Source organism: Podarcis tiliguerta (genome assembly GCF_965153285.1).
Source record: "Podarcis tiliguerta genome assembly, chromosome: 14".
Classification (NCBI taxonomy): domain Eukaryota; kingdom Metazoa; phylum Chordata; class Lepidosauria; order Squamata; family Lacertidae; genus Podarcis; species Podarcis tiliguerta.
Window position 1 is genome coordinate 17,352,036 of NC_139547.1, and position 22,517 is coordinate 17,374,552.

At 43.7% G+C, this 22,517-nt stretch overlaps 1 protein-coding gene across 6 annotated transcripts in view; it reads right to left on the reverse strand.

The window, feature by feature from the left end:
• Positions 1-22,517, reverse strand: part of CEMIP (cell migration inducing hyaluronidase 1) — a 168,265-nt gene that overhangs the window by 41,837 nt on the left and 103,911 nt on the right. For all 6 annotated transcript variants that reach the window (XM_083411833.1, XM_083411831.1, XM_083411832.1 and 3 more), the window contains 7 exons: positions 21,554-21,790; positions 19,043-19,222; positions 16,050-16,120; positions 13,741-13,836; positions 11,672-11,790; positions 10,492-10,633; positions 8,563-8,754 (listed from right to left, as the gene is read on the reverse strand). In XM_083411833.1, the coding sequence (XP_083267959.1) occupies positions 8,563-8,754; positions 10,492-10,633; positions 11,672-11,790; positions 13,741-13,836; positions 16,050-16,120; positions 19,043-19,222; positions 21,554-21,790 (1,037 nt within the window). The remainder of the gene's footprint in view (positions 1-8,562; positions 8,755-10,491; positions 10,634-11,671; positions 11,791-13,740; positions 13,837-16,049; positions 16,121-19,042; positions 19,223-21,553; positions 21,791-22,517) is intronic.

The following is a 22,517-nucleotide window of genomic DNA, read 5'->3' on the forward strand; positions in this document are numbered from 1 at the left end:
GATCAGGGCTTTGTGGGTGGCTGCAATACAAAGCCCCCAATGAGGTTTCTTTATGTAGCTCATTTCTGGCTTTTAGCAAACAGCAGAGTGCGATCTTGGAAATCTCAAGGTCATTGGATGGAAGAAAGTTTTTGACTAAAACTGCTTTTAGATTTTATTTTATAATTGTTTTTAGAACGTTTCTGCTTTGTTTGCCACCCAGCTTCCTTATGGAAGAAGGGTTGGATATAATAATAATAATAATAATAATAATAATAATAATAATAATAATAATAATTTATTAGTTATACCCCGCCCATCTGGCTGGGTTTCCCCAGCCACTCTGGGCAGCTTCCAACAGAATATTAAAATACAATAACCTATTAAACATTAAAAGCTTCCCTAAACAGGGCTGCCTTCAGATGTCTTCTAAAAGTTCAATAAATAACAGCTATCATCTTCATCATCCTGTTCCACCGCTGGGATATAGAATCCTAGAATTGGAAGGGACCCAGAGCGCTTCATAGTTTAACGCTCTGCAATGCAGGAATAGGCAACCATCCTATATGGGAATCGAACCTGCAACCTTGGCATTATCATCACCATGCTCTAACCAACTGAGCTCTAACCAGCTGTGTACTTTCTTATGCTGCTATTGTTTTGTACTGTATACCTTTTAAAATTTTTATCCCTTTTAGCTTTTTTGGGGGGCGGAAGGGGGAGGTTTTATTTTCTTTAATGTGATATCCATAAACACCAAGAGAGGCAGCATAGGGTTTTGCGTTTGTTTTCAACGCACAAGAGACCTGTTGTGGCAAGAATTCTTGTTTTTGCTCTGTTTGGGGCAACAAGAATGCAGGGCCGGCTGCCAATTTACATTAGGCGCTTGGTGCGCAACCAGCCCCATGGGGCACATCAGAGAGACAGATGTGAGAGAAAGCTCTTCATATCGGAGTCAAGAACATCTCACCCCAAAGAACTGTAAATGAGATCTGCGGTTAGAGTGACGCTTAAGGCGAGTCTTCCGTCAAGCCTTTCGCTTGGTGGATGCAGACAAACAGTTATTGTGACACCAGCCACACTGTTTAGTTTTGCACACTCTTCCACACATGGCCTGCTGAATAAATTAGGGGAGGGGAGGAGTGCGTGGGTTGCAAGCAGAGCGCATGTAATGCATGCAGAAAGTTTCTCCTGGATTTAAGCCCCAGGTTGTCTGGTAATAAAGCTCCTAAGGTGGCAGTTCCCATGGCAGTCAATTCTGTTTCCTGATGTTTCCATAACTGTTCATTTCCTCACTATATTTTAGCTTCCCTGCCAAAAATATAGCCAAATATAGCACAGGTTTAGTGCTTATTTCCATGTGATTTGCAAGCAAACTTTTTTTCTGAAAGCAAATAATGTGGAAATTAGCAATCAACTTGAGCTATCTTCTGCCGTATTTCTGGAAGTGGCTTTTATGTTGTGCAAAAGCTCAACTATTATACGGATATTAACAGTCAGGGAAACATGACTGCGAATGCAGCCCAAGAGACATGAAGCTACCTTATTACAGAGTTAATTTAGTGGATTTAGTGCATTGGTTTGACAGGGAACAGCTTTGCAAAGATTTCGACACAGGGTGGTTGTTGTTTTTTCTGAAAGCTGTGCTATCAAATATTATGATGATCTTCCTCTTGGAGAATTTAATTTTGGGGGTTTTTTTATGTGCAAAGCAAATGACTTAACACTGAGCTGCAGGCCTTGGAATGCAGTCAAAATATACTGTGCTAGAAAGAACAATCTGCAGCCATTTGTAAAAAGGAGCAGTCAGTCCATGCGCTGGCTGGAGCAATGATCTGACTCAGCAGAATGCAGTTTTATATAATTACATCTAGGAAATCCATTAAATCCATATGTACATTGCCGCATGGGATAACTATCTGCACACGCAGGTGTGATGATGTAGATAATCACACGTGCGCACATTCCATTGCATGTACATGCAGTGTACAAACAACAAAATAATGGCATGTACAGCCATCAGAAGTGGCAACCTAGCAGACTATATTTCCTGTGCTCCAGTTAGCACTTTGGCAAACCTACTCGCAAAGAGAGAAAGAAGGAACAAAAGCAATAGGAAAACAGATGGCAACTGGTGTAGCACAGATGATAGAAAGAGACTCGGTTATAGAAACCAGGAAGTAGCGATAAGGGAGAAATTTGATTCAGTTCACACTGAAAGCAGAGCTTTCCCAAATCCCACTTTCTAAAACAAGATGCAAAGTCAGCCTGTGAAGCTCACACTTCTCTGAATTTTGCAATGCAGATCTCCAGCTGAGCAAATTTCTACAAATAATGCATATACGACGGTAAGGTTTGCATATGAATTCAAATATTTTTGAAAATAATATGCAAATATTATTAGGGATAATATTTCATTTGCAAAGATGTGCATAGTAGGCGAAACTGCACACTAAAATTCGCAGCAAAATGCTGATGAATTTGCATGAGGACCATTTTTTAAGGGGGGAGGGAATGGAGCACCGAATTTAATATTGGAAAAATGAGAAACAGAAAATGATAAAATCACACACCCCTATCAGGAAGTCTCTGGTTTAAATATCTCTTCTCTCATTAACTCAGTAGATGGCCTTAGGCAACTCTCTCTCCCCTCTCTCACCATCTGCAGTATGTATTCCACTTACCTCAGGGACCTATGGCCCTCCAGATATCATTGGATGACAACTTCCATCATCCCTGACCATTGAACATGGTTGCTGCAGCTGTTGGGAGCTTAAGCCCACCTGGAGGGTCACAGGTTCCCCATCCCTACCTTGCAAGGTTGTTGTGAGAAATGCACCTAGATAATGTACTCAGAGTGTTTTTATTGTTATTATTAGGGATCACCACCTTTTTTTGCCCTATATGTTCAGATATTTTGTTACCACCCGACAAGTCTGGAGAAAGTTCTCCTATCGCTTGCCGTGATAACCATTACTCATTGCCTGCTTTATCATATTTTATATACCTCTTTATTTATAAAAAATATTTATATACAGGGACACGGTGGCTCTGTGGTCTAAACCACTGAGCCTAGGGCTTGCCGATCAAAAGGTCGGCGGTTCGAATCCCCGCGACGGGGTGAGCTCCCGTTGCTCGGTCCCTGCTCCTGCCAACCTAGCAGTTCGAAAGCATATCAAAGTGCAAGTAGATAAATAGGGACCGCTCCGGCGGGAAGGTAAATGGCGTTTCTGTGCGCTGATCTGGTTTGCCAGAAGCGGCTTAGTCATGCTGGCCACATGACCCGAAAGCTGTACGTTGGCTCCCTTGGCCAATAAAGCGAGATGAGCGCCGCAACCCCAGAGTCGTCCACGACTGGACCAAATGGTCAGGGGTCCCTTTACCTTTACTTTTTCATTTTTTTAAAAAAATCATAGTGGTTTGCAACTACAGCATTTAAAAACCATACAATAAAAACCATGTAAAAGAGTGAAAATCAGAATTTTTCCAACTACAGTGGTACCTCGTGTTACGTACCGCCCCCCTTACATATGCTGCGGGTTAAGCGCTCCGCTAACCCAGAAGTAGATGCCCCTTGTTGTGACTTTTGCCCCAGGATGTGAGCGGAAGTCGCGCTCTGGCAGCGCGGCAGCAGCAGGAGGCACCATGAGAGAAAGCACTCCTCATGTTATGAGCGGCTTCCTGTTACGAACGGACCTCCGGAACGGATTAAGTACGTAACACGAGGTACCGCTGTATCTCAATTGCCTGCCTAGGCCTGATGGAATAAGAGAGTTTTCAACAGGCATTTAAAAATTGAAACAGAATTTGCCCGCGGAGTCTCTGTTGGCAGAGTAGTCGATAACTATGGATTATAATACATGTTGCCGTCCGAGATGCAGTCAGCCATTAAGGACAAAATGGCCTCATTTCCTTCTAAACAAATAAAAAGGGTATAGATGGGCAAACTCGTGAGAAACAAGCCCTACATCTGATTTGAGAAATGTCCAGGTCTAATGTACTTTTCCCACACTTTTGGGTTCCCACAGATTGAGTCGCCTCAGAGGTCTGCTGATAATCGGACTTTCACACAGTCAAGATATATTCACAGATGAACTGTAACCAGCCATCTATTATAAGGGTGTTCTGGTCTGAACAATGACACCCACCAGTTCATTCATGTTACTTATTATCGGGTACATTAGAAGGGTGTTGCATCATTTCTGCCCATTTGTGAAACTTATCAAGGGTTGGACGCTTCACATGTGGCTATGTAGCTGCAGATAAGGCTGGGAATTATTGTTGTCTGATCTTCTACCCTGTCCCACCCTTCCTGCCTTCCATTTTGCTGCCTTTCGCTCTGGGCATCTCCAGAGTTCTTTGAAATCCAGATGCAAAGCATCAAAGAATTTGAATCCATTCCCTGGGGGGCGGAGAGGACACAAACCATAGAAAAACAATGCCTAATTAGTGATAGGAAAGCTGAGAAACATCGTTCAACTGAGAGGGACTTTGCCGAACCTTTTAAGCCCCATTCCCATGAACTGGAGGCAGAATTCTGCATGAAAATCAGATGTGCAAAGTATGTAGAAGCGGCTTATTATAGGGTGAGGTAAGGAAAGAACAGTGGTATCAAGCCAAGGTTCTTCCCACAAAGAATTCTGGGAACTGTAGTTTGTCAAGGGTGCTGTGAGTTGTTAAGGTAAAGGTAAAGGTAAAGGTACCCCTGCCCGTACGGGCCAGTCTTGCCAGACTCTAGGGTTGTGCGCTCATCTCACTCTAAAGGCCGGGAGCCAGCGCTGTCCAAAGACACTTCCGGGTCACGTGGCCAGCGTGACAAGCTGCATCTGGCGAGCCAGCGCAGCACACAGAACACCGTTTACCTTCCCGCTGGTAAGCGGTCCCTATTTATCTACTTGCACCCGAGGGTGCTTTCGAACTGCTAGGTTGGCAAGCGCTGGGACCGAATGACGGGAGCGCACCCCACCGTGGGGATTCGAACCGCCGACCTTTCGATCGGCAAGTCCTAGGTGCTGAGGCTTTAACCCACAGCACCACCCGCGTCCCGCTGTGAGTTGTTAGGAGGCACTTATTCCCCTCATTAAGCTACAATTTCCAGAGCGGTTTAACAGTGAGATTTCCCATGGAACCCCATTTGTAATATCTGTGAAGGAGCAATATGGGATATAAATGTACCTGCCCCTTTTGCATATTTTGCTCCACAAAGCACCATGAACAATGACAGTGCGGGACAAATTAAGTCCATGGAGAAGTTTTAAAAATCTAAATTTCTTTCTTTCTTTCTTTCTTTCTTTCTTTCTTTCTTTCTTTAAAAAAGGACACTTTAAATTTATTTTTTTTAATTGCTTGCAATAATTTTCTATCATTTCTTAAAAACCAAATTGTTCCCATCCAATAGACCCTGATAGAAACTTAATAACTTCTCACATGCATCCATCACTGGATGTCAGTACAGCAAACCTTTACTGATTAATCTGTTCCGTCTGAGGTGGGTATCCAGTGCTCTGGGAATACATCTTATTCGAAACTCATGCTTAGAGATAATTTGTGAGAAATTGACTCTCCCCCCACTGGCAACCTCTACTGAACTTGTGCAGAGTCTCCTCTAGACTAAATAAAAAGGTAAAGGTACGCCTGCCCGTACAGGCCAGTCTTGACAAACTCTAGGGTTGTGCGCCCATCTCACTCAAAGAGGCCGGGGGCCAGCGCTGTCCGAAGACACTTCCGGGTCACGTGGCCAGCGTGACATCGCTGCTCTGGCGAGGCAGAGCCGCACACTGAAACGCCGTTTTACCTTCCCGCTAGTAAGCGGTCCCTATTTATCTACTTGCACCCGAGAGTGCTTTCGAACTGCTAGGTTGGCAGGCGCTGGGACCGAACAACGGGAGCGCACCCCGCCGCGGGGATTCGAACCGCCGACTTTTCGAACGGCAAGCCCTAGGCGCGGAGGCTTTTACCCACAGCGCCACCCGCGTCCCTCTAGACTAAATAACCTGTGCCTAAAGTTCACATAATGATGATTAAAAATGATGGGATTCCAATAACTTAGACATCCATGTTTCGACAACTTCACACGGAAGCTCACCTCACTTTTTCTGTTCCTTTGAAATTAAAATAACATCAGCAACATCAACAGCATACAGGAGTGCCTGCTTGGCTCTGCGACCGTGGGTGCCTGAGGTGATGGGTGCCATGCAGCATGCATGGCCCTGGCATTGAAATTTGTGGGTGCCTGGCCCCTTCATGGGGAATTTTGTGGGTGCTCAGGCACCCAGGGCCGCAGGGAGTTGGCATCTATGACAGCATATGATGAAAGCATGAGGGAGAAATTTGCAGTAGCTGCTCGAGTTAGGCAACTCCCATCCTGACATCAATTTATCAGTCTTCTTCTGGGTAAAACGCCTTAATAGCTGTCTTCACTTACGCCACTCAAGCTATTGTATCTTCACTCATTCAAGGTAGGTGTTCATGTGTGAGAGTGTGAAATTCGTATGGCACACAGCTGAACGCCCCACTCCTGACCGCCTGTTCCCATCTGTTTCTCTGAAGTTCTGTTTGTCAAGCCAGCATAATTTATTAGCAGGAACTGTTAAAAACAGCTCAACTCATTTGGCCAAATATCCTAATGCAGAGTATATGAAAATATCGCTAAACGATGAGGACACTGGTTATAATTAGCACTTGACTCAGTCACAAAAGGCATTATAAAACCACAAATCTCTAGTTTAACCATTAGGCGGTTGTATTAGGCGGATGTTATTCATGCAGCAAACTTAACAGTTACCACCATTTCCCCCTTTGCATTTTTATAGTGGCATGGCAGAAATAAATTCAACTGATACCGCTTTTCCCAATACAGGGCTGTAGCAATGAGAAGAAAAGAAACTTTACTAGTTGCAATTCTGTCTGTTTCACAAACTCAGAAGCAATGCCTATCCGTAGCTGAGCTAGCATCTGTTTAATAATATTGTTAAAAACTCTTACAGAATGATTGACTCCAAACCTGTTGAAGTGCAACAGGGTTCAGTGGAAGACATAAAACTAAGTCTTAGAGTAAATTAATTAACATGACTAAGTTGATTTCTATGTGTCTATTTTGTATAAAACTTTGTTGAATACATCCTTTATCCCTAACTCTCCCTGACTAATGTTTATTAGCATTTTCTATGAGAAGTCCCGGAAAAGATATTCAACAGTTCTCCTGTTTCTATTGCACAGGACAGTGAACTAGAGACAGGAGGAATTTTCCATCGATGCCACCTCATTATGCAACTGAGGCCAGCACTGTGCAACCAACTTGGATTCTCAGAAGCCAGCCAACACTTCTCCACTGCAAAGCAGTGCTGGGAGGATGCCATTTCTAGCAGAGAAATGGAGGGGGGAGGCGCTTAACCCTTCTCCTGCCACTTTCCTTCTGCAACTCCCCACCAGCATGGTTTTCAGATGCTAGTGGAACCCAAGTAATACACCCTGTCCCAGCTTTGTTTTCATTGACTATCGCCCAAGATTGTTCTCATGATGTAACCTGTGTCACACACATTTCATGTGGTTTTTCCAATCATCCAAGTGTTTCTGGGGAAAGGGGGAAAAACACCATCAACGCTGCTGATACATTTTTCTCACAGAGAGATTGCCATCTTTAGTCATGAGCCTATGATGCATTTGAAACCAGAATAATATTTCCCTTGGCACAAAGCACCAAACTCCTTTCGGCCCATTTCACAAAGGGCTAACTACAGGTCTTACTGAGCAGGTTACAGTGAATATAATGGGGGCATGTGGTTGTCAGGAATGGCCTATATTTGGGGCTGTGTTTTGTATAGCACGGTGTTGATCAAATTCCTGACAACACGAAGACCACTGCTTATATTTACATAGCGCTGATTGTTCATTTTATCAGGGATCCTTACAACAATCCCATAAGGTAGGCCAGTTTTATCCACCCCATTTCCTTCCTTTCATTAGGGTTCAACTTCTCTGAATAACACCTCTATCATTATCATCATTGCACTGACTCCTTCACTTTTGCATTCAATCCAAGCTTTTTCTCTGTCCCACCGGCTGTCTCTTGGCTGCTCCCATCTATCTCCTCTTTTCCTCCTTGTCTACTTTGTTTATCTGCTACCAATCTGATTTTAAAACCCAACATCTAAGTCCCTTTTCCCTACTGGAAAGACACAAGCTTATAAGGTATTCGAACGGTTCACTGATTTTTAGGCACGAGGTTTAAAAATAGTGCAGGCAAAAGAGACAGGGTGCGTCTAGACTGTTGCCATTTGTGCAATTGTGTTGTTCTTGCACAACAAACTCATCTGCACACACCCCTGCCCCATCACCAGACATTTTGCAATTAGGAAAGTAATGGGAAGAGATACTGAAAAGTGTGGGTCAACAACTGCTTGACGCAGTATCATCTAACCTCCCCACAAACACATCAGAATGAATGCTCAGTAAATGGAAAACCTCAGCTAATCTCCCTGCAAATAAATTGGGATGAACACTTAATAAACAGGTTACCGGGAAGTGGCCAGAGACACAAACTGTGCAGACATCAAATTCATGAATTCCAATATGATTACCTACCCGCCACTTTGACTTCATGGGGTCCACAGGCTCTGCAGGGCAAGATCTGGAATTCTTCGGCTTGATACATGGAATAATCTGTACTGGCCACAACTATCTTATCTCCAGCCTTCCATGACTGCACATTATCAGCCAATCTCAAGATGGTGCTGTTTACATTGGTGTCAACCATGACTGTAAGCTTGGGTCTCACTGGAAAACCAATACAGGAAAACACACACAAAATAAATAAATGGGGAAGGGGGTGGGTTGGAGAGACAGAATATTTAAAATACTTCCCAAATTGTTCATTTAATCTTATAGGACATGTTTCACACCAACAAAAGTAAGTGGTTGACTGGCCCCAAGGAAATACAAGACAACTCCTCCAACCATGCTGCCAGGTTCTTTTTTAATGTGCAAAACTTAACAAGCGAAACAAAATAGGCTCCATTCATTATTTACTGGCAAGTGTGTTTTTCCACTAACCCCTTCACTAAATTTAAAAGCAGCTCTTTGTGGGCCCACAGCACCACACCCTCTCAGACCCAGCATTTACGGTTGCTCAGAGCTGTCATTTAAAGATGCTGCAGAAGCTGTCTTCAGCATGATACAATGGTTTCCTCATGCTAATCAACAAAACAGCCATCTTTTTTTGCCTTTTGAAAAAATGAAGGTCAAAAGAACTGCATGGAATCACTGGCTTGCTTAAAATGAATGGCTGCAAAATAAAATGACCGCTTTCTGAAGTAATTGTCGCTTCTCCAGTAATGATGGCATTCACCACAAGAATTAATCCTCCCACTTATATTTGATGTAGGGAAGAGATATTGAGCACCTTGGGAAACACTTCAGGGGAGTTTTAGCTGGGTGTTGGTGATGCTAATGTGCCACTCTTGGAATTGTTGAGCATGTATAATGGAAAGAAATGGTCAGGTGAGACCAAAAGCCTGTCTTGACTAGCATTCTATGTAGGCCACACTATTGTGATTTCCAATATCCTTTTAGGGACCTTTAGGATACAGTCGTACCTTGGTTCTCAAACACCTTGATACTTGTACGTTTTGGCTCCTGAATGCCACAAACTTGGAAGTAAGTGTTCTGGTTTGCGAACGTTTTTCGGAAGCCGAACGTCCAACATTTCCATGGCTTCCAGTTGAGTGCAGGAAGCTCCTACAGCCATTCGGAAGCTGTGCCTTGGTTTTTGAACAGTTTCAAGAGTCAAACGGACTCCCAGAACGGGTTAAGTTTGAGAACCAAGGTATGACTGTACTAGATGCTTTGTGATTGACTGCTGGGAGATGTGTGTCAGGATAAGTTTTTTTTTTTTTTTTAATTTATTAAGGTGATTTCAGTAAAAAGAAATAAAGTGATACAGAAAAGAAAGAAGGAAAAGTGAAAGGGATAAAAACAACAACAAAGATACATATGAAAGCAAGAATATGGAGGGGGGGAAGCAATATAAGATATTCCCATACATTCTTATATAAATTGGTATAGTGTTATTGTCCTAGCGCTTATGTAAATGTTAATAGCCTACTACATTTTGTATAAACTCATTCCAAATGTTAATGTATTTATCCATACAGAGTCTGCGCCTGTAAGCAGCCCACTCATGAATTATGAGTAATGTCATATTGTCAGCCCATTGATTGAAAGGTATCGTACTTTCATTTTTCTAGTGCCTCAATATCAATCTCTTGGTCACAGTGTGTCAGTATAAGTCGGTGCATGAGGACTAGAAACTTGGTTGGGAGAATGGGAAGCTAGTAAGCAGAAATGAAAAGTGTTTGGATGAGAAAGACACTACAGAATTAGAAGGTGTTTCAGACTCGTGGAAAGCCTCCATTACCGATGTATTTATAGTTCTGAGGTAAAATGTTACTTCCTTTACAATAAGTAGGTCAGTAGAAGCAACTTTTGCCCAAGCTTTTAAAATTAGTCACATACCAGGCTTGCCACATAAGAAGCGCACTCTGTAGTTACGGCAGCCTCCCGGAGTCTGTCCTGGGCCACGGCAGAAAAACCTATAATCACGGCCACTTTTGTAGTGAACCTCAGTTGTCAGGTTCACTCCATCGAGTGTGACTGCCTGGAAGGGGAATGGAAATGCAAGATGAGTAGTAATCGAGCGTGAAAAATAAAAGTTGTGCACTCAACACCACCTGTGCAATGGTGGGGGGGGGGGAACAGGTGTTTTGCTTTCACATGAAACTGTACACCAAAACCAGGAACCTGCAGGATCAGGCCAAAGACCCATCTAGTCCCATCTAGTCCCTCTTTCACAGTAGCCAACCCACAAACAGGATCCAAATTCAAAAGCACTCCCTGCACCTGTGATTTCCAGTAACTGGTACTCAAGAGGCATATTGTCTCCAACAGTGGAGGTAGAACAAAGGAGGAGAGGTTGAATCAGACTACAAGCTGCTGCACAACAATGTTTTTTTTAAAAAAAAATTGTTTGTGCCACAGAGAAAGGTATCAAGGCTCTCTTATTTTGGCAGCTTACCTCCACTAGCAATTGTTTTATTTCATGCTGCTGCTTGTTTACAAAGTATTAGGTCTGTGAAAGAGTTTGCCTTTTCCAGAACAGCATCTTAACCTGACTGGGAAAATAGCATAACAGCCAGAGAATCCTGGGAAGTATTGTTTGTTATGGGTGCTGAGAGTTGCTGGGAGACTCTATTCCCCTCGCAGACCCACAATTCTCACGGTGCTTTAAAAATTCAGTTCCTGAAGCTCTGTGAGGGGGGAACAGAGTCTCCTAACAGCTCTCAGCACCCTCGTCAAACTACACTTCCCAGGATTCTTTGGGGGAAAGAATCACTTTTCTACAGTGATAGGATACTGCGTTAAATGTATATTGAGGCTGTGGCTTCAGTCCTTGAATGAGAAACAGGCCCTAGCTCCCAGCTGGCTTTCAAAGCGCCTCTCTGGCAAGCATCTCTATCACACCCATCTATATAGAGTAGTTAGAAAACAAGAGGCCACCCAAAAGCCATGTGGTATAATAAACCATTTTCATTTTACAGCTTTAAACTCCATATAAAATGGTTGAAATAGTTGGCTGACTGGAAGGGGGAAGAGGGATGTAACAGCAGGGAGAGGTCTGTGCCCTTGGCTGTCCTACCTGGATGTTAATGGGGTGATCACAAACTTCGGGGTGAGCAGCCCGAAAATCTGAAAGCCGCTCTCCATCTTTGGATTTTGCTTTTTCAGGCTTGTCAAACCATTCTGTCCATTCCACATCTGGGGCAGGATTGGAAGGGGGGGCAGGGAGAGAAGGAAAAGCAGTCAACATGAAGGAAGGTCATTTTGGACAGAACAACCTTAACCAATGCGACAAAAATGTGTTCCACTGATGTTGGTGCCAAGCACTGTTAGCAAGTCTCTTCCACAACTGCCCACTCCCTGGCTCTGGTTGTGGGTCTGTCAGCTGCTATTTGGGGATGCTGTGAAGTGCGTCAAGCTGTGTGTGTAGGGGGGAGATAGTGCTATTCTTAAAAGTTGCATGGATTCACAACACAAATACAGTATAAGAAGAAGAAGAAGAGTTTGGATTTGATATCCCACCTTTCACTCCCTTTAAGGAGTCTCAAAGCGGCTAACATTCTCCTTTTCCCTTCCTCCCCCACAACAAACACTCTGTGGGGTGAGTGGGGCTGAGAGACTTCAGAGAAGTATGACTGGCCCAAGGTCACCCAGCAGCTGCATGTGGAGGAGCAGAGACTCGAACCCGGTTCCCCAGATTAGGAGTCTACCGCTCTTAACCACCACACCACACTGGCTCCTTAATAGCTTAATAGCTGACCCAGTTGCGCTAAGGTTAAGTAACTTTAAGTCAACGGCATTCCAATACTGCACTAAAAGTGCTCTGCAGAAACCTGGAACAAGTGAAATGATGCAGCTATAGGGGCTGACAGCCGCCTACGCTACTGCAAACTCTTAAAACAGTCACATTTTTAATCTGACACAAGCCATATACACACCATGCAATCGATGCCACTTTAAACAGTCAATCCTTCCCCTAAAGAGTTATGGGAACTGTAGTTTGCTAAGCGTGCTTGGGAGTTGTTGAGAGACCCCTATTGCCCCCCCCCCGAGCTCCAATTCTCAGAGTGGTTTAACGATCAATTCCTCTTCAAAGGGAACTCTGGAGAATTATAGTTCAGTGAGGGAAATAGGGGTCTGATAACAATTCTCAACGCCCTTAGCAGCTCCCAGAATACTCCAGGGAAAACCAGGACTGTTTAAAGTGGGATCGCAGCACTTTACATGTATGATGTGAATGTGGCCATAGTTAATTCATAGTTATTCAGAGGCCATTTTGCTGCCCTGTTGCAATGAAAGCCTAGAGGAGAGAGAGAGAGAATGAACTGATGAATGGGGAAAGAGGGAGAGGATTGCCCACCCACTTTTTACATTAGCCCCACCCATTTTTATTTTTATTTACTTTGGTCCCACCTACTGCCAACCAGGGAAATGTGGCCCTCATGCCCAAAAAGGTGACCCACCCCTGGCTCTGAAGGAATGATTTATGCAAAAATGGAGAGGATTCCAAACTGCTCTATTTAGCTGCCTGCACAGGCTGATCATATAACCATACAGTTACAGCACATTCAATCCACATGACTTCCCTCAAGGAATCCTGGGAATTGCAGTTTGTTGAGCATGCTGGGTGCTGTAGTTTGTAGGACTCTTTGGGGGAAGCTATGTATTTTGAAAGGGACACGGGTGGCACTGTGGGTTAAACCACAGAGCCTAGGACCTGCCAATCAGAAGGTCAGCGGTTTGAATCCCTGTGACGGGGTGAGCTCCCATTGCTTGGTCCCTGCTCCTGCCAAACTAGCAGTTCGAACGCACACCCAAAAAAGGTGCAAGTAGATAAATAGGTACCGCTCTGGTGGGAAGGTAAACGACGTTTCCATGCACTGCTCTGGTTTGCCAGAAGTGGCTTAGTCATGCTGGCCACATGACTCGGAAGCTGTATGCCAGCTCCCTCGGCCAGTTAAGTGAGATGAGCACCGCAACCCCAGAGTCAGCCACGACTGGACCTAATGGTCAGGGGTCCCTTTACCTTTATCTTTTTATGTACTTTAAAAGTGTGTTGAATGTGCCCTAAATGTGCGTTGTGGATCTCCCCATGCTTCAGGCTAGTGAAAAATAGTGATGGTGGCAGGGGTGGGGGTGAGGCCTCACCTTGAACCCACTCACTGGTTGAAGACACATTGAAATGCTCTCCGTTGTCTGCTTGGAAGAGTTTGAAGACCTTGGCAATGGCTGAGCCTCGGTGTCCTGCAAAAGGCAAAGTACAAGAAGTTACTAGCAGCCCCAGCCCTTCTGGATGAGTACAGAGAATCTGTCGACACTTCAACATTCCTGCTCCTCTTGGGATTTAGGACTGGTTTGGTAAGTACCTGCAACATTTCAAACACAAGTGCTAGATCTTGGCCTCATTCCTCCCATCCATTATGGGGTGTTTGCTCCCCTGCTGAAAGGGAGAGTCTGCAAAATCAGCACAAATAGTCAGGGTGGAGAATTAGAGATTCTCGCCCCCACCACTCATCATATTCTAGCTCCAGAATAAGTCCCCCTTTGACGTCCTTCTGCAAGAACGTCTTAACAATACAGCAGTAAGGGCACATGGAAAGTTCCATTCCAATTCATCTTTCTTAGATAACACATTCATTTAGATTTGCAAGAAATCCAGGCGTCAAGAGGTCCTGGAGGGAAAACTGCATTTTCCAACCACTCGAAATGCAGCCTTTAGAAACATCTAAAAGGATGAACAATTTTCCACTACTAGTTTCTCGCAGGTTCTGGGAGAGAAACAATTTGACAGGTTGGTTTTTGTTTTGTTTGTTTTCTAAAGGTAACCAGGAAGGAGGAAGAACTTTGGGAAACGCCTTTGTGTCTGCATTCATGTGTGCTGTTTGCGTTTGGGAAACAGCTCTTCCTTCATTGCCCTCCTTGCACGCCTGCCTGTCCTCCCATCCACGGCTTGTATATTTTGTACTCCCACACCTGTTACAAAGGCAAGTCATGGTGCACTCTCCCTGCAAGGAAATGGGCTCCGTAAAACCTGAAACTTCCTACTAGCTATGAAGTTGGGAGTGCAAAAGGGAGGAAAACATCTGGGTTCAGGTGCGCCACAAAAACAAGGTTTGTTTAGCTGAACTGCGGTTTCGCTTTATGTCTGAACCCAAACCTGCCCACAAGCTGTGGTTTATTTAGGGCCGACAAACTAAAACCACAGTTTGAGTCTGGTCTGCAAACTGGAGCTGTTGCCACATCTGAATTTAAGGCTTTCAAATGAAAGGGCCCCTGTTTTGCCTCAAGAACTATTGCACTATGAGCAACAGAAGTAAACTCATGAAGCTTAGTCCTGAGGAGATAGGATCGTGAAATATACTCAGCGTCGAGAGTGGATTTCATGCTCTTTATTCAGCTCATAGTGGTGAGGAGGAATGAAAGTTTCCCCAAAGTATCTGCTTTATATACATTATTTACACAATGGGTTGCACGTGATTGGCTAATTCCGGAATTCTCCTGTAGGCCAATCAGGTTGTGGATTCACTTCCTTCTGGAGCTGGATTGGGTGGCTCCTGCAGACCAATCAGACTGCTGCATTGTTCTAGGACCAATCAGACTGCTGCATTTTGGATCCTATTCAACTCAGTACATAAAAGATCCGAAAGCAGGCAACCAGCTCTGAACCTTGATTTGCCTGCTCTGTTGTCTGGAAGCCCAAACGATTGACGTGTCCACACCTCTGCTTGTCCCCGCAAAGCTCTGAGCAGCTTTTTGTTCATCCTCCCACTTTCCCCTGGAAAACCAGCTCTTTAAAGCACTGAATCAGAGCAAACGTTGATCTGTGGAAAATCTGATTGACATTTGCTCTGATTCAGTGGTAAAGATCTTTTTTTTCCCCCAGGGGAAAGTGGCAGCCTGGATCAGCCCCACGGTGTGGGTTCTTAATTATGATTTGCACAAACCATGGTTTCAGATTATATTTGCCCCAGGTCAATGCATGTACTGTGGAAACCATTCTGGTCAGAATTACTAATTTGTGGAAACCTCCCATAGACTTTTCGTGTGAAAAAGAAAATGAAATAATGACATTTGCAATTGAGGGTTGAAGATACTGTTTATTTCTAGAAAGTGGCTTTGTTGTGTGTAATATTGGAGTGGATGAAGTGAATACTGTTTATATGTAGTGGACAAAGAATCGGAAGTTCCTTACCTTCCAATTTTCTCTCTCCTCCTTTAAACCTCTTTTTATTTCTTTTTCTTTATTTCTCTCTTTCTCTTTCTTTAATCCTTTCTCTCCCCACACCCTTTATGTTTTTACTGTATTTATATCAACGTCTTAATTTGGATAAAAAGGAAGAAAAAAATATTTGACATCAAGTTTTGTATTATTCTCTATAAACCCTAATAAAATTTATTCCAAAAAAGAGAGACTAATTTCAACCTCCAGTTTCAAGGAGCTATTTACTTTTAATTACCTTGGTACTCTATGTGGTCTTCAACAGAAGAGGAAGGGCTCCCCTTTACTGTAATAAAGCTCCAAGGATGCCTAGAAAAATCAAAAGAAAAAACATATTTCATAGTTATTTATGTACAGCATAAAGAAGTGTGCAGTCTATTCGAATACTTCATTTCGAAGCTGCCCAGCCAAGCTGCTTTATGAAATCTGTCAAGTTATATAAGGGTAATGCCCTTTTCTACCTTGTTTTTTCCAACTAAGAAGAAAAGATACTGACAAGGAATCCTTTTCCTTGTTCAAATGCCCCTTATTTCCTTCAGCTCGTAACATAGTTCCTGCTTTTAACTGAGAATCCAACCTTGGAAATGCCAGATGAACATAAACCTGGGCAGTCTGAAATCTACGAAACAGTCAAACTTGGGAGGCGAAGCTTGTTAAAAGCTCACTGACGATCCTCCAGAGAAAGTTGCTTGAGGGTCAGACCCATAAAGAATTCGTTATGTGACAGAGTTCTGCAGAAATGAATGTCTAAGAAACGGAAAATAGTTGGCCTCCACTCTATGGCCTTTAAAAGAATCTAGATTTGGCAAAAGATGCAACGAAATACAAAAAGGGTATTAGTGGGAATGCTCAATGCATCGCATTTTATTGATTAGCTGGCAATCTGCTGTTGTTTTAAAGGGCCTCAGATGAATCTATGCTTGCCAGTTCTCTTGAAATGCTGGAGATTTAGGAATTAGAAATTAATTGTTATTGTCATAATTTGGCTATTATTGGAAAACTAATAAAACATTATATATATATAAATATATAAAAGATTTAGGAATTAGGTTTACATGTTCTAATTAACTCCAGGTGAGCAATACGTGCTTTTTCATAGCTGCTGGCATTCTTGGGCACAGCTTTGGAGACCGCTAAGAACATTAGCAGAAGAGTACGGATTGCATAGAACAGGCACAAACAAGGACTGGATAATCTTGGCAGTTCATGCTTGGGAATGGGCTATAAGCAGATCACTTGATCAACCAGTTTCACTCTTTTATATATATATATAGAAAAGCCACGTTGCAAAAGTGCAAAGTCTTGAAGTCTATAGGTCGTCTAGGACAGTGTTCCCCAACCTTGGGTCTCCAGCTGTTTTTGGACTACAACTCCCATCATCCCTCGCTAGCAAGACCAGTGGTCAAGGATGATGGGAATTGTAGTCCGAAAACAGCTGGAGACCCAAGGTTGGGGAACACTGGTCTAGGATACTTCAGGGTCCCAGAAGACATATTGGACAAACATTCACTTGTGAACTAGAGTTTGTGCACTGGAGACTTCTCTGTGTTGGAACGAACATCCTCCTCCTTAGTCTCAGCTTCCCCCCTTGCAGAACCCAGCAGGAAGGACAACACTAGAAACAGTTGTCTTTGCCTGTCGTTGGCTCTGGCGCCACCTACTGTTGGCCTCCCTGCTTTCCACCCTACTGGCTCCAATGGGCCCCAGCCACCACTGTCTCTAAGCATCACTCCTTGCAACCCTGTGCAACAAACCCAAGGGAAGCTGCAATATGAAGTTCTTGAGACAGATCTGCCAGGGAGCCAGGTGCAACTACTGGAAATGTTTGCTTCATACCACATGGCAAAGGCATTTGGAAAGCTATGATCTCCCTCCAAATGAGCGGGGTGGGCTGGTGGGAGAAAGGGCATGTCAATTGCTTAAAATGCCAGGAGATTTTTTTTAAAAAAACTGTTGTTTTTTTGTAGACGGCTCTCTGTTGGAACCTGAACACATCAAATGAGATCCATTTGATTAAATCAGAATGGAGAGAGAGAGAAAAACAAACACACACACAAAAGAAGACAGGCAAAAATATGGCCCATATAGTTAATACAGGGCACGGTCTCTTGCAGTGCAAGTCTATGCATGTTTACTTGGAAGTAAGCCCTATGGTGCACAGTATTGCTAACTCGCAGGTAAGTTTGCAGGCAAGCCTGAGAGGAAGAACCACCCGAGATGTCCAGGCTTGTGGGTATCAAGAGGGTTTCTTAGTTGATGTGGCTAGACTCCCTGCAGTTCGGTCTTTTTTGGAGAAGAGCAGCTAGGTGGGGCACAGGGGGTGAATCAGTGCCGGCCTGATACTGTCAGACCCCTGATCTATCTAGCTCAGTATTGCATATGGGCACCTCCAGGTTCTTAGTATTCGGTGGAAGCGATGCAAGTGCATACTTGGAAATTTAGGTGTATGCAAATAAAGCAGAATAAAGTGCCGTGTCACGCTGGCGCAGCAAATCTAGAAAAGAAACCGACTTTTTGCAGTTACAAAAGTGACCAAAAATGCACTGCAAAAACGTGGGATGAGCAAATGATTCGTGGTTAGGAGAAGAATGCGGCAAAGAAATCAGGATGAATGCTCAGTAAAGAGTGGATATAGGCTGGATCTAGACCAGTCAAAGAAGCGATTCAGTTCAATGCGTTGTAAACTCATACAGGGAAATCCGGTAGGGAAAGACGGGACTCCACAGCGCCATCTGGTGTCACAGTGTATATCGCATATACAACACCTATAAAACACTTTTTCTTTACCAATCTAGCTGAGTCCATAGTCTAACCTCCATGTCAGCTTTGTGCAAGCAAATCAGGTTGAAGACTCAACAAACAGGTCATCTGGAAAATCCCTACCTTGACCTGTCAGCAGTGCTCCAAGCTTTCAGAGGAACCCAGAGATGCCAAGCCATTTAACCTGAAAATGTTTGCATGCAAAATAAGTGCTCTGTCACTATGGCTTTTCCACCAAGTTGGGCAGTAAGTTCTCAAGTCTCATACTGAAACATGCTCATCTGAGCTACTGAATCTCTTTCAAACTATCTAATTAACTTCTGAACACTCCAAGTGGCAAGAAGAGGGGAAAATCACTATGTGAGATGTTTTTGCTATTGGGGTAGGGGGTGGGGACGCAGAATTATTTTAGGTACAGGCAGGATACAATAGGGCCTCTGTGTTGGTGATGTTGGCAGGCCAGACTCCTACCTAAAACCAAGGTGGAGGAAATGCTTGCTGCCCAGTCTGGTCATTGCTTTCCTGGCTGAATCATCCAAATTTTTGGATCCTTCATCATTGACCGCAACTGCCAGGATCATGCCGTTGTGAACTGCATTCAAATACCGGACGAGTCTGATGCTTTCACTTTTGAGTTTGTAGGTGTCAAACCTAAAGAAACAGGCAGGAGCACATTAACAGCAGTTTGCCACCATACATCCATCTATAGATATAGCTGGAAACAAGTAATAAAAAGACAAAATAAAAAGTTGAAGACCACAAAGTAAGCTGTCCTGCCAGGCTTAGCTCACCTTATCTCACTCAGTCTACCTGAGAAGCCATTCTTGTGTTCTTATACCAATAGCTTGGGAACTTTCACTGCTGTAACTAAGCCAAGTTTTACTGCCTGTGCGACCTTCACTTAATGCTGGGTGGAAAAGCACATGAATTTGACCTCTGGAGAGTTTGTAAGTAAAACATTTTTAGCTTACTAAACATGTGGTATTTTCCTATGCTGGGGGAAAAGGGTAATTCTGGACTTCACTAGGGCATATTTTAAAGGTCTAATACTTTCATGCTTTACTTTGCTTCATATTTTGTGACTTTAAATCTCTGCTAGGGTTCACTCACCAAAGGGGGGGGGCAGTAAAGAACCCCTGACAGTTAAGTCCAGTCGCAGATGACTCTGGGGTTGTGGCGCTCATCTCGCTTTACAGGCCAAGGGAGCTGGCGTTTGTCCTCAGACAGTTTTTCCGGATCATGTGGCCAGCATGACCAAGCCACTTCTGGCGCAATGGAACACCGAAACCAGAGCAGCGCACGGAAACGCCATTTCCCTTCCCGCTGGAGCAGTACCTATTTATCTACTTGCACTTTTCTTGGTGTGCTTTCAAACTGCCAGGTTGGCAGGAGCTGGGACCGAGCAATGGGAGCTCACCAAGTTGCAGGGATTCGAACCGCCAACCTTCTGATCGGCAAGCCCAAGAGGCTCAGTGGTTTAGATCACAGTGCCACTTTGGTGGTATTTTTTCCTTGCCACCAATGCATTCTGGGGTGCTTCATTTCCAATCAGTGCATACCCTGCAACTTCCTGCTGAAATCCTGTAACTATTTACATCACAAATGTTCTAGTTTCTTTCTCTTTTTTTGTCCAGCTCTTGTTATGCTGTAACACAAGAGTGCCCTTTTGGACAGCAATAATGCAACAACCCCATGGAAGCATCGCAGAACAACTAATGAAGCAGAATTATGTGTGGATGGGCCAGTATAAATCCACCACCCGGGCCCTATTACTACGTCAGTGACATGTTGCGGAACATACCCTCAAAAGGCCCCTCTTAGTTTGGAGGGACCCAATGCTTTACAGGGCTTGCCAATGTGTCTCACAAGCAGAATCATTAATGCTTATTAGCAATACACAGGGCTTGTCCACACAGTCTAAAAATGTGACTTGTAGGTTGCTCGTTCCTTCGTTTTGGAGCTATGAACCACCTGATGTTTCTACTGTCCAGGTAGAAGCACAGAAAGAAGCAATATCACGGCTCTGAAGTCAGCAGCCTAAGCAAGCAGCAGTACATTAAAGCAATCATTCCTCCAGGATAAGTCTTCATTCCCCAAGGGGGGCGGCATGCTTGGCTGACTCGTGTCTGACCTCCAGAAGATGAGTGAATTCCTGAGAGAGGGAGCCACGGCAGAATAGGCCCTTATCAGCCCATCTGGGTATACATCTGTTTCATGTACGTGCAGTAAAGTATCCAATAAATCAACACAGAGAATTCCTAGAGAGTCCCATTACTAGCATTCTCCTTAGATGCTGCTAGTGCGGCAACTGGAAAAAGAAGTGCATGGGAGGGGGGTCGCCCCATTTTTTGAGCACACATATATTAAGGACCTATGTCAGCTAAAGCTAGCTCTATAAAGGTACAGATCCCAGTGGGTTCACCTACACAGAGCACAAAGAAGAGATAAAGTAGAACTTGGTAAAATTCGTTTATGCTGATTAAAATATTCACAGTTAACGTGGGGTGGGGAGAAATTCAAGTTGGTTCACATTTAAAGGCAAATCTGCCCCAATTGCACTTTACAAAACAGTATGTTTTGTGATATATAGAATCATAAGAGTTTGAAGGGACCCGGTGTAGACTAAATCGCAGCCATCCTTAAAAATTCACACTTCTCTGAATTTTGCAAGCCAGTTCTCTGGCCAAGCATTGTGTATGGAAATGCACACACTAGAGTAAATGGTGTGTCAAAGTGCATCTATTTGTGAAAATAACATAATAACAGAAATATATTCGGTTAGGGGAAATCGTTTTGCAAAAATGCACGTATCAGGCAAAACTGCGTAGACAAATGTGTATGTTCGCGGGAAATCGCATTAAAATTCTGGTGGGTTTCATGAGGACTTTAAAAAAATCAGATTGATGTGGGAATGTGGAGAATTGCACTCAAGGCTGTACGAAAGAGAAACTGAGTAGAATTGGAATTAAGAGATTGACTCACCGATCAGAATGGACAACTGTCCCTGTGTTCGGGTCAATGACATGGACAATAACACCACGATGTCCCCAGCTTCGTTCAAAGTAGTAGCCTCCTTCTTGCATGCCACCTGGGTTCAGGGTCTTGTTTAGGAAAGTCCACGATAGCTTCCTCTCACCATGGACCTCAAGAGTCCCACCATCGATCACCCCAATATACTTCTTTCCAAAGTAACTGTCTGGTTGGCTGCCATCATCAGCACTATGGGGTTAAAGAAAAACTAGATCATTTGAGTACATAAATACAAATGTGAAGGTCTACAGAATTTATAACCATCTAGCTAGATCTTGGTAGTACTCATATTTTGCTTAGATCTTCTGAAAAGCGAGACGCTTTAAGTATTGGTTCCTTGAAGGAAATAAGACATCACAGGTGAATGTGGAATTGTAAGGGCCGTCTCTAAACATTTTGCTGCCTGTGGCAGATCAGCACATTGAGCCTTCCTCCTAGCCAAAGCGCATTGTACACAAGGTGGACCAAGTTATTTTGGCACCAGAGGCAGAAAACCCCATAAGCGCCTCTCCTAGACAGTAACAGAATAATGATAATACTAAATTAAACAACTAAGCATTTGCTGCTGTTCCTTGGCTACTCTGAATTAGTATTTGTTTGCATCAGAAATGGTGTCCAAAAATCACACCATTGTGATAATATATATTGTGTGAATTGTACAGGTGGCATCCAATTAAGTCCGTCTTAGGGTAGACCCACTGAAATTAATAGACCCAAGTTAATTGAGAGTCCCATGGACTGCAAGAAGATCAAATCTATCCATTCTGAAGGAAATCAGCCCTGCGTGCTCACTGGAAGGACAGATCCTGAAGCTGAGGCTCCAATAGCTGAGGCTGAGAAGACTCCCTGGAAAAGACCCTGATGTTGGGAAAGATGGAGGGCACAAGGAGAAGGGGACGACAGAGGAAGAGATGGT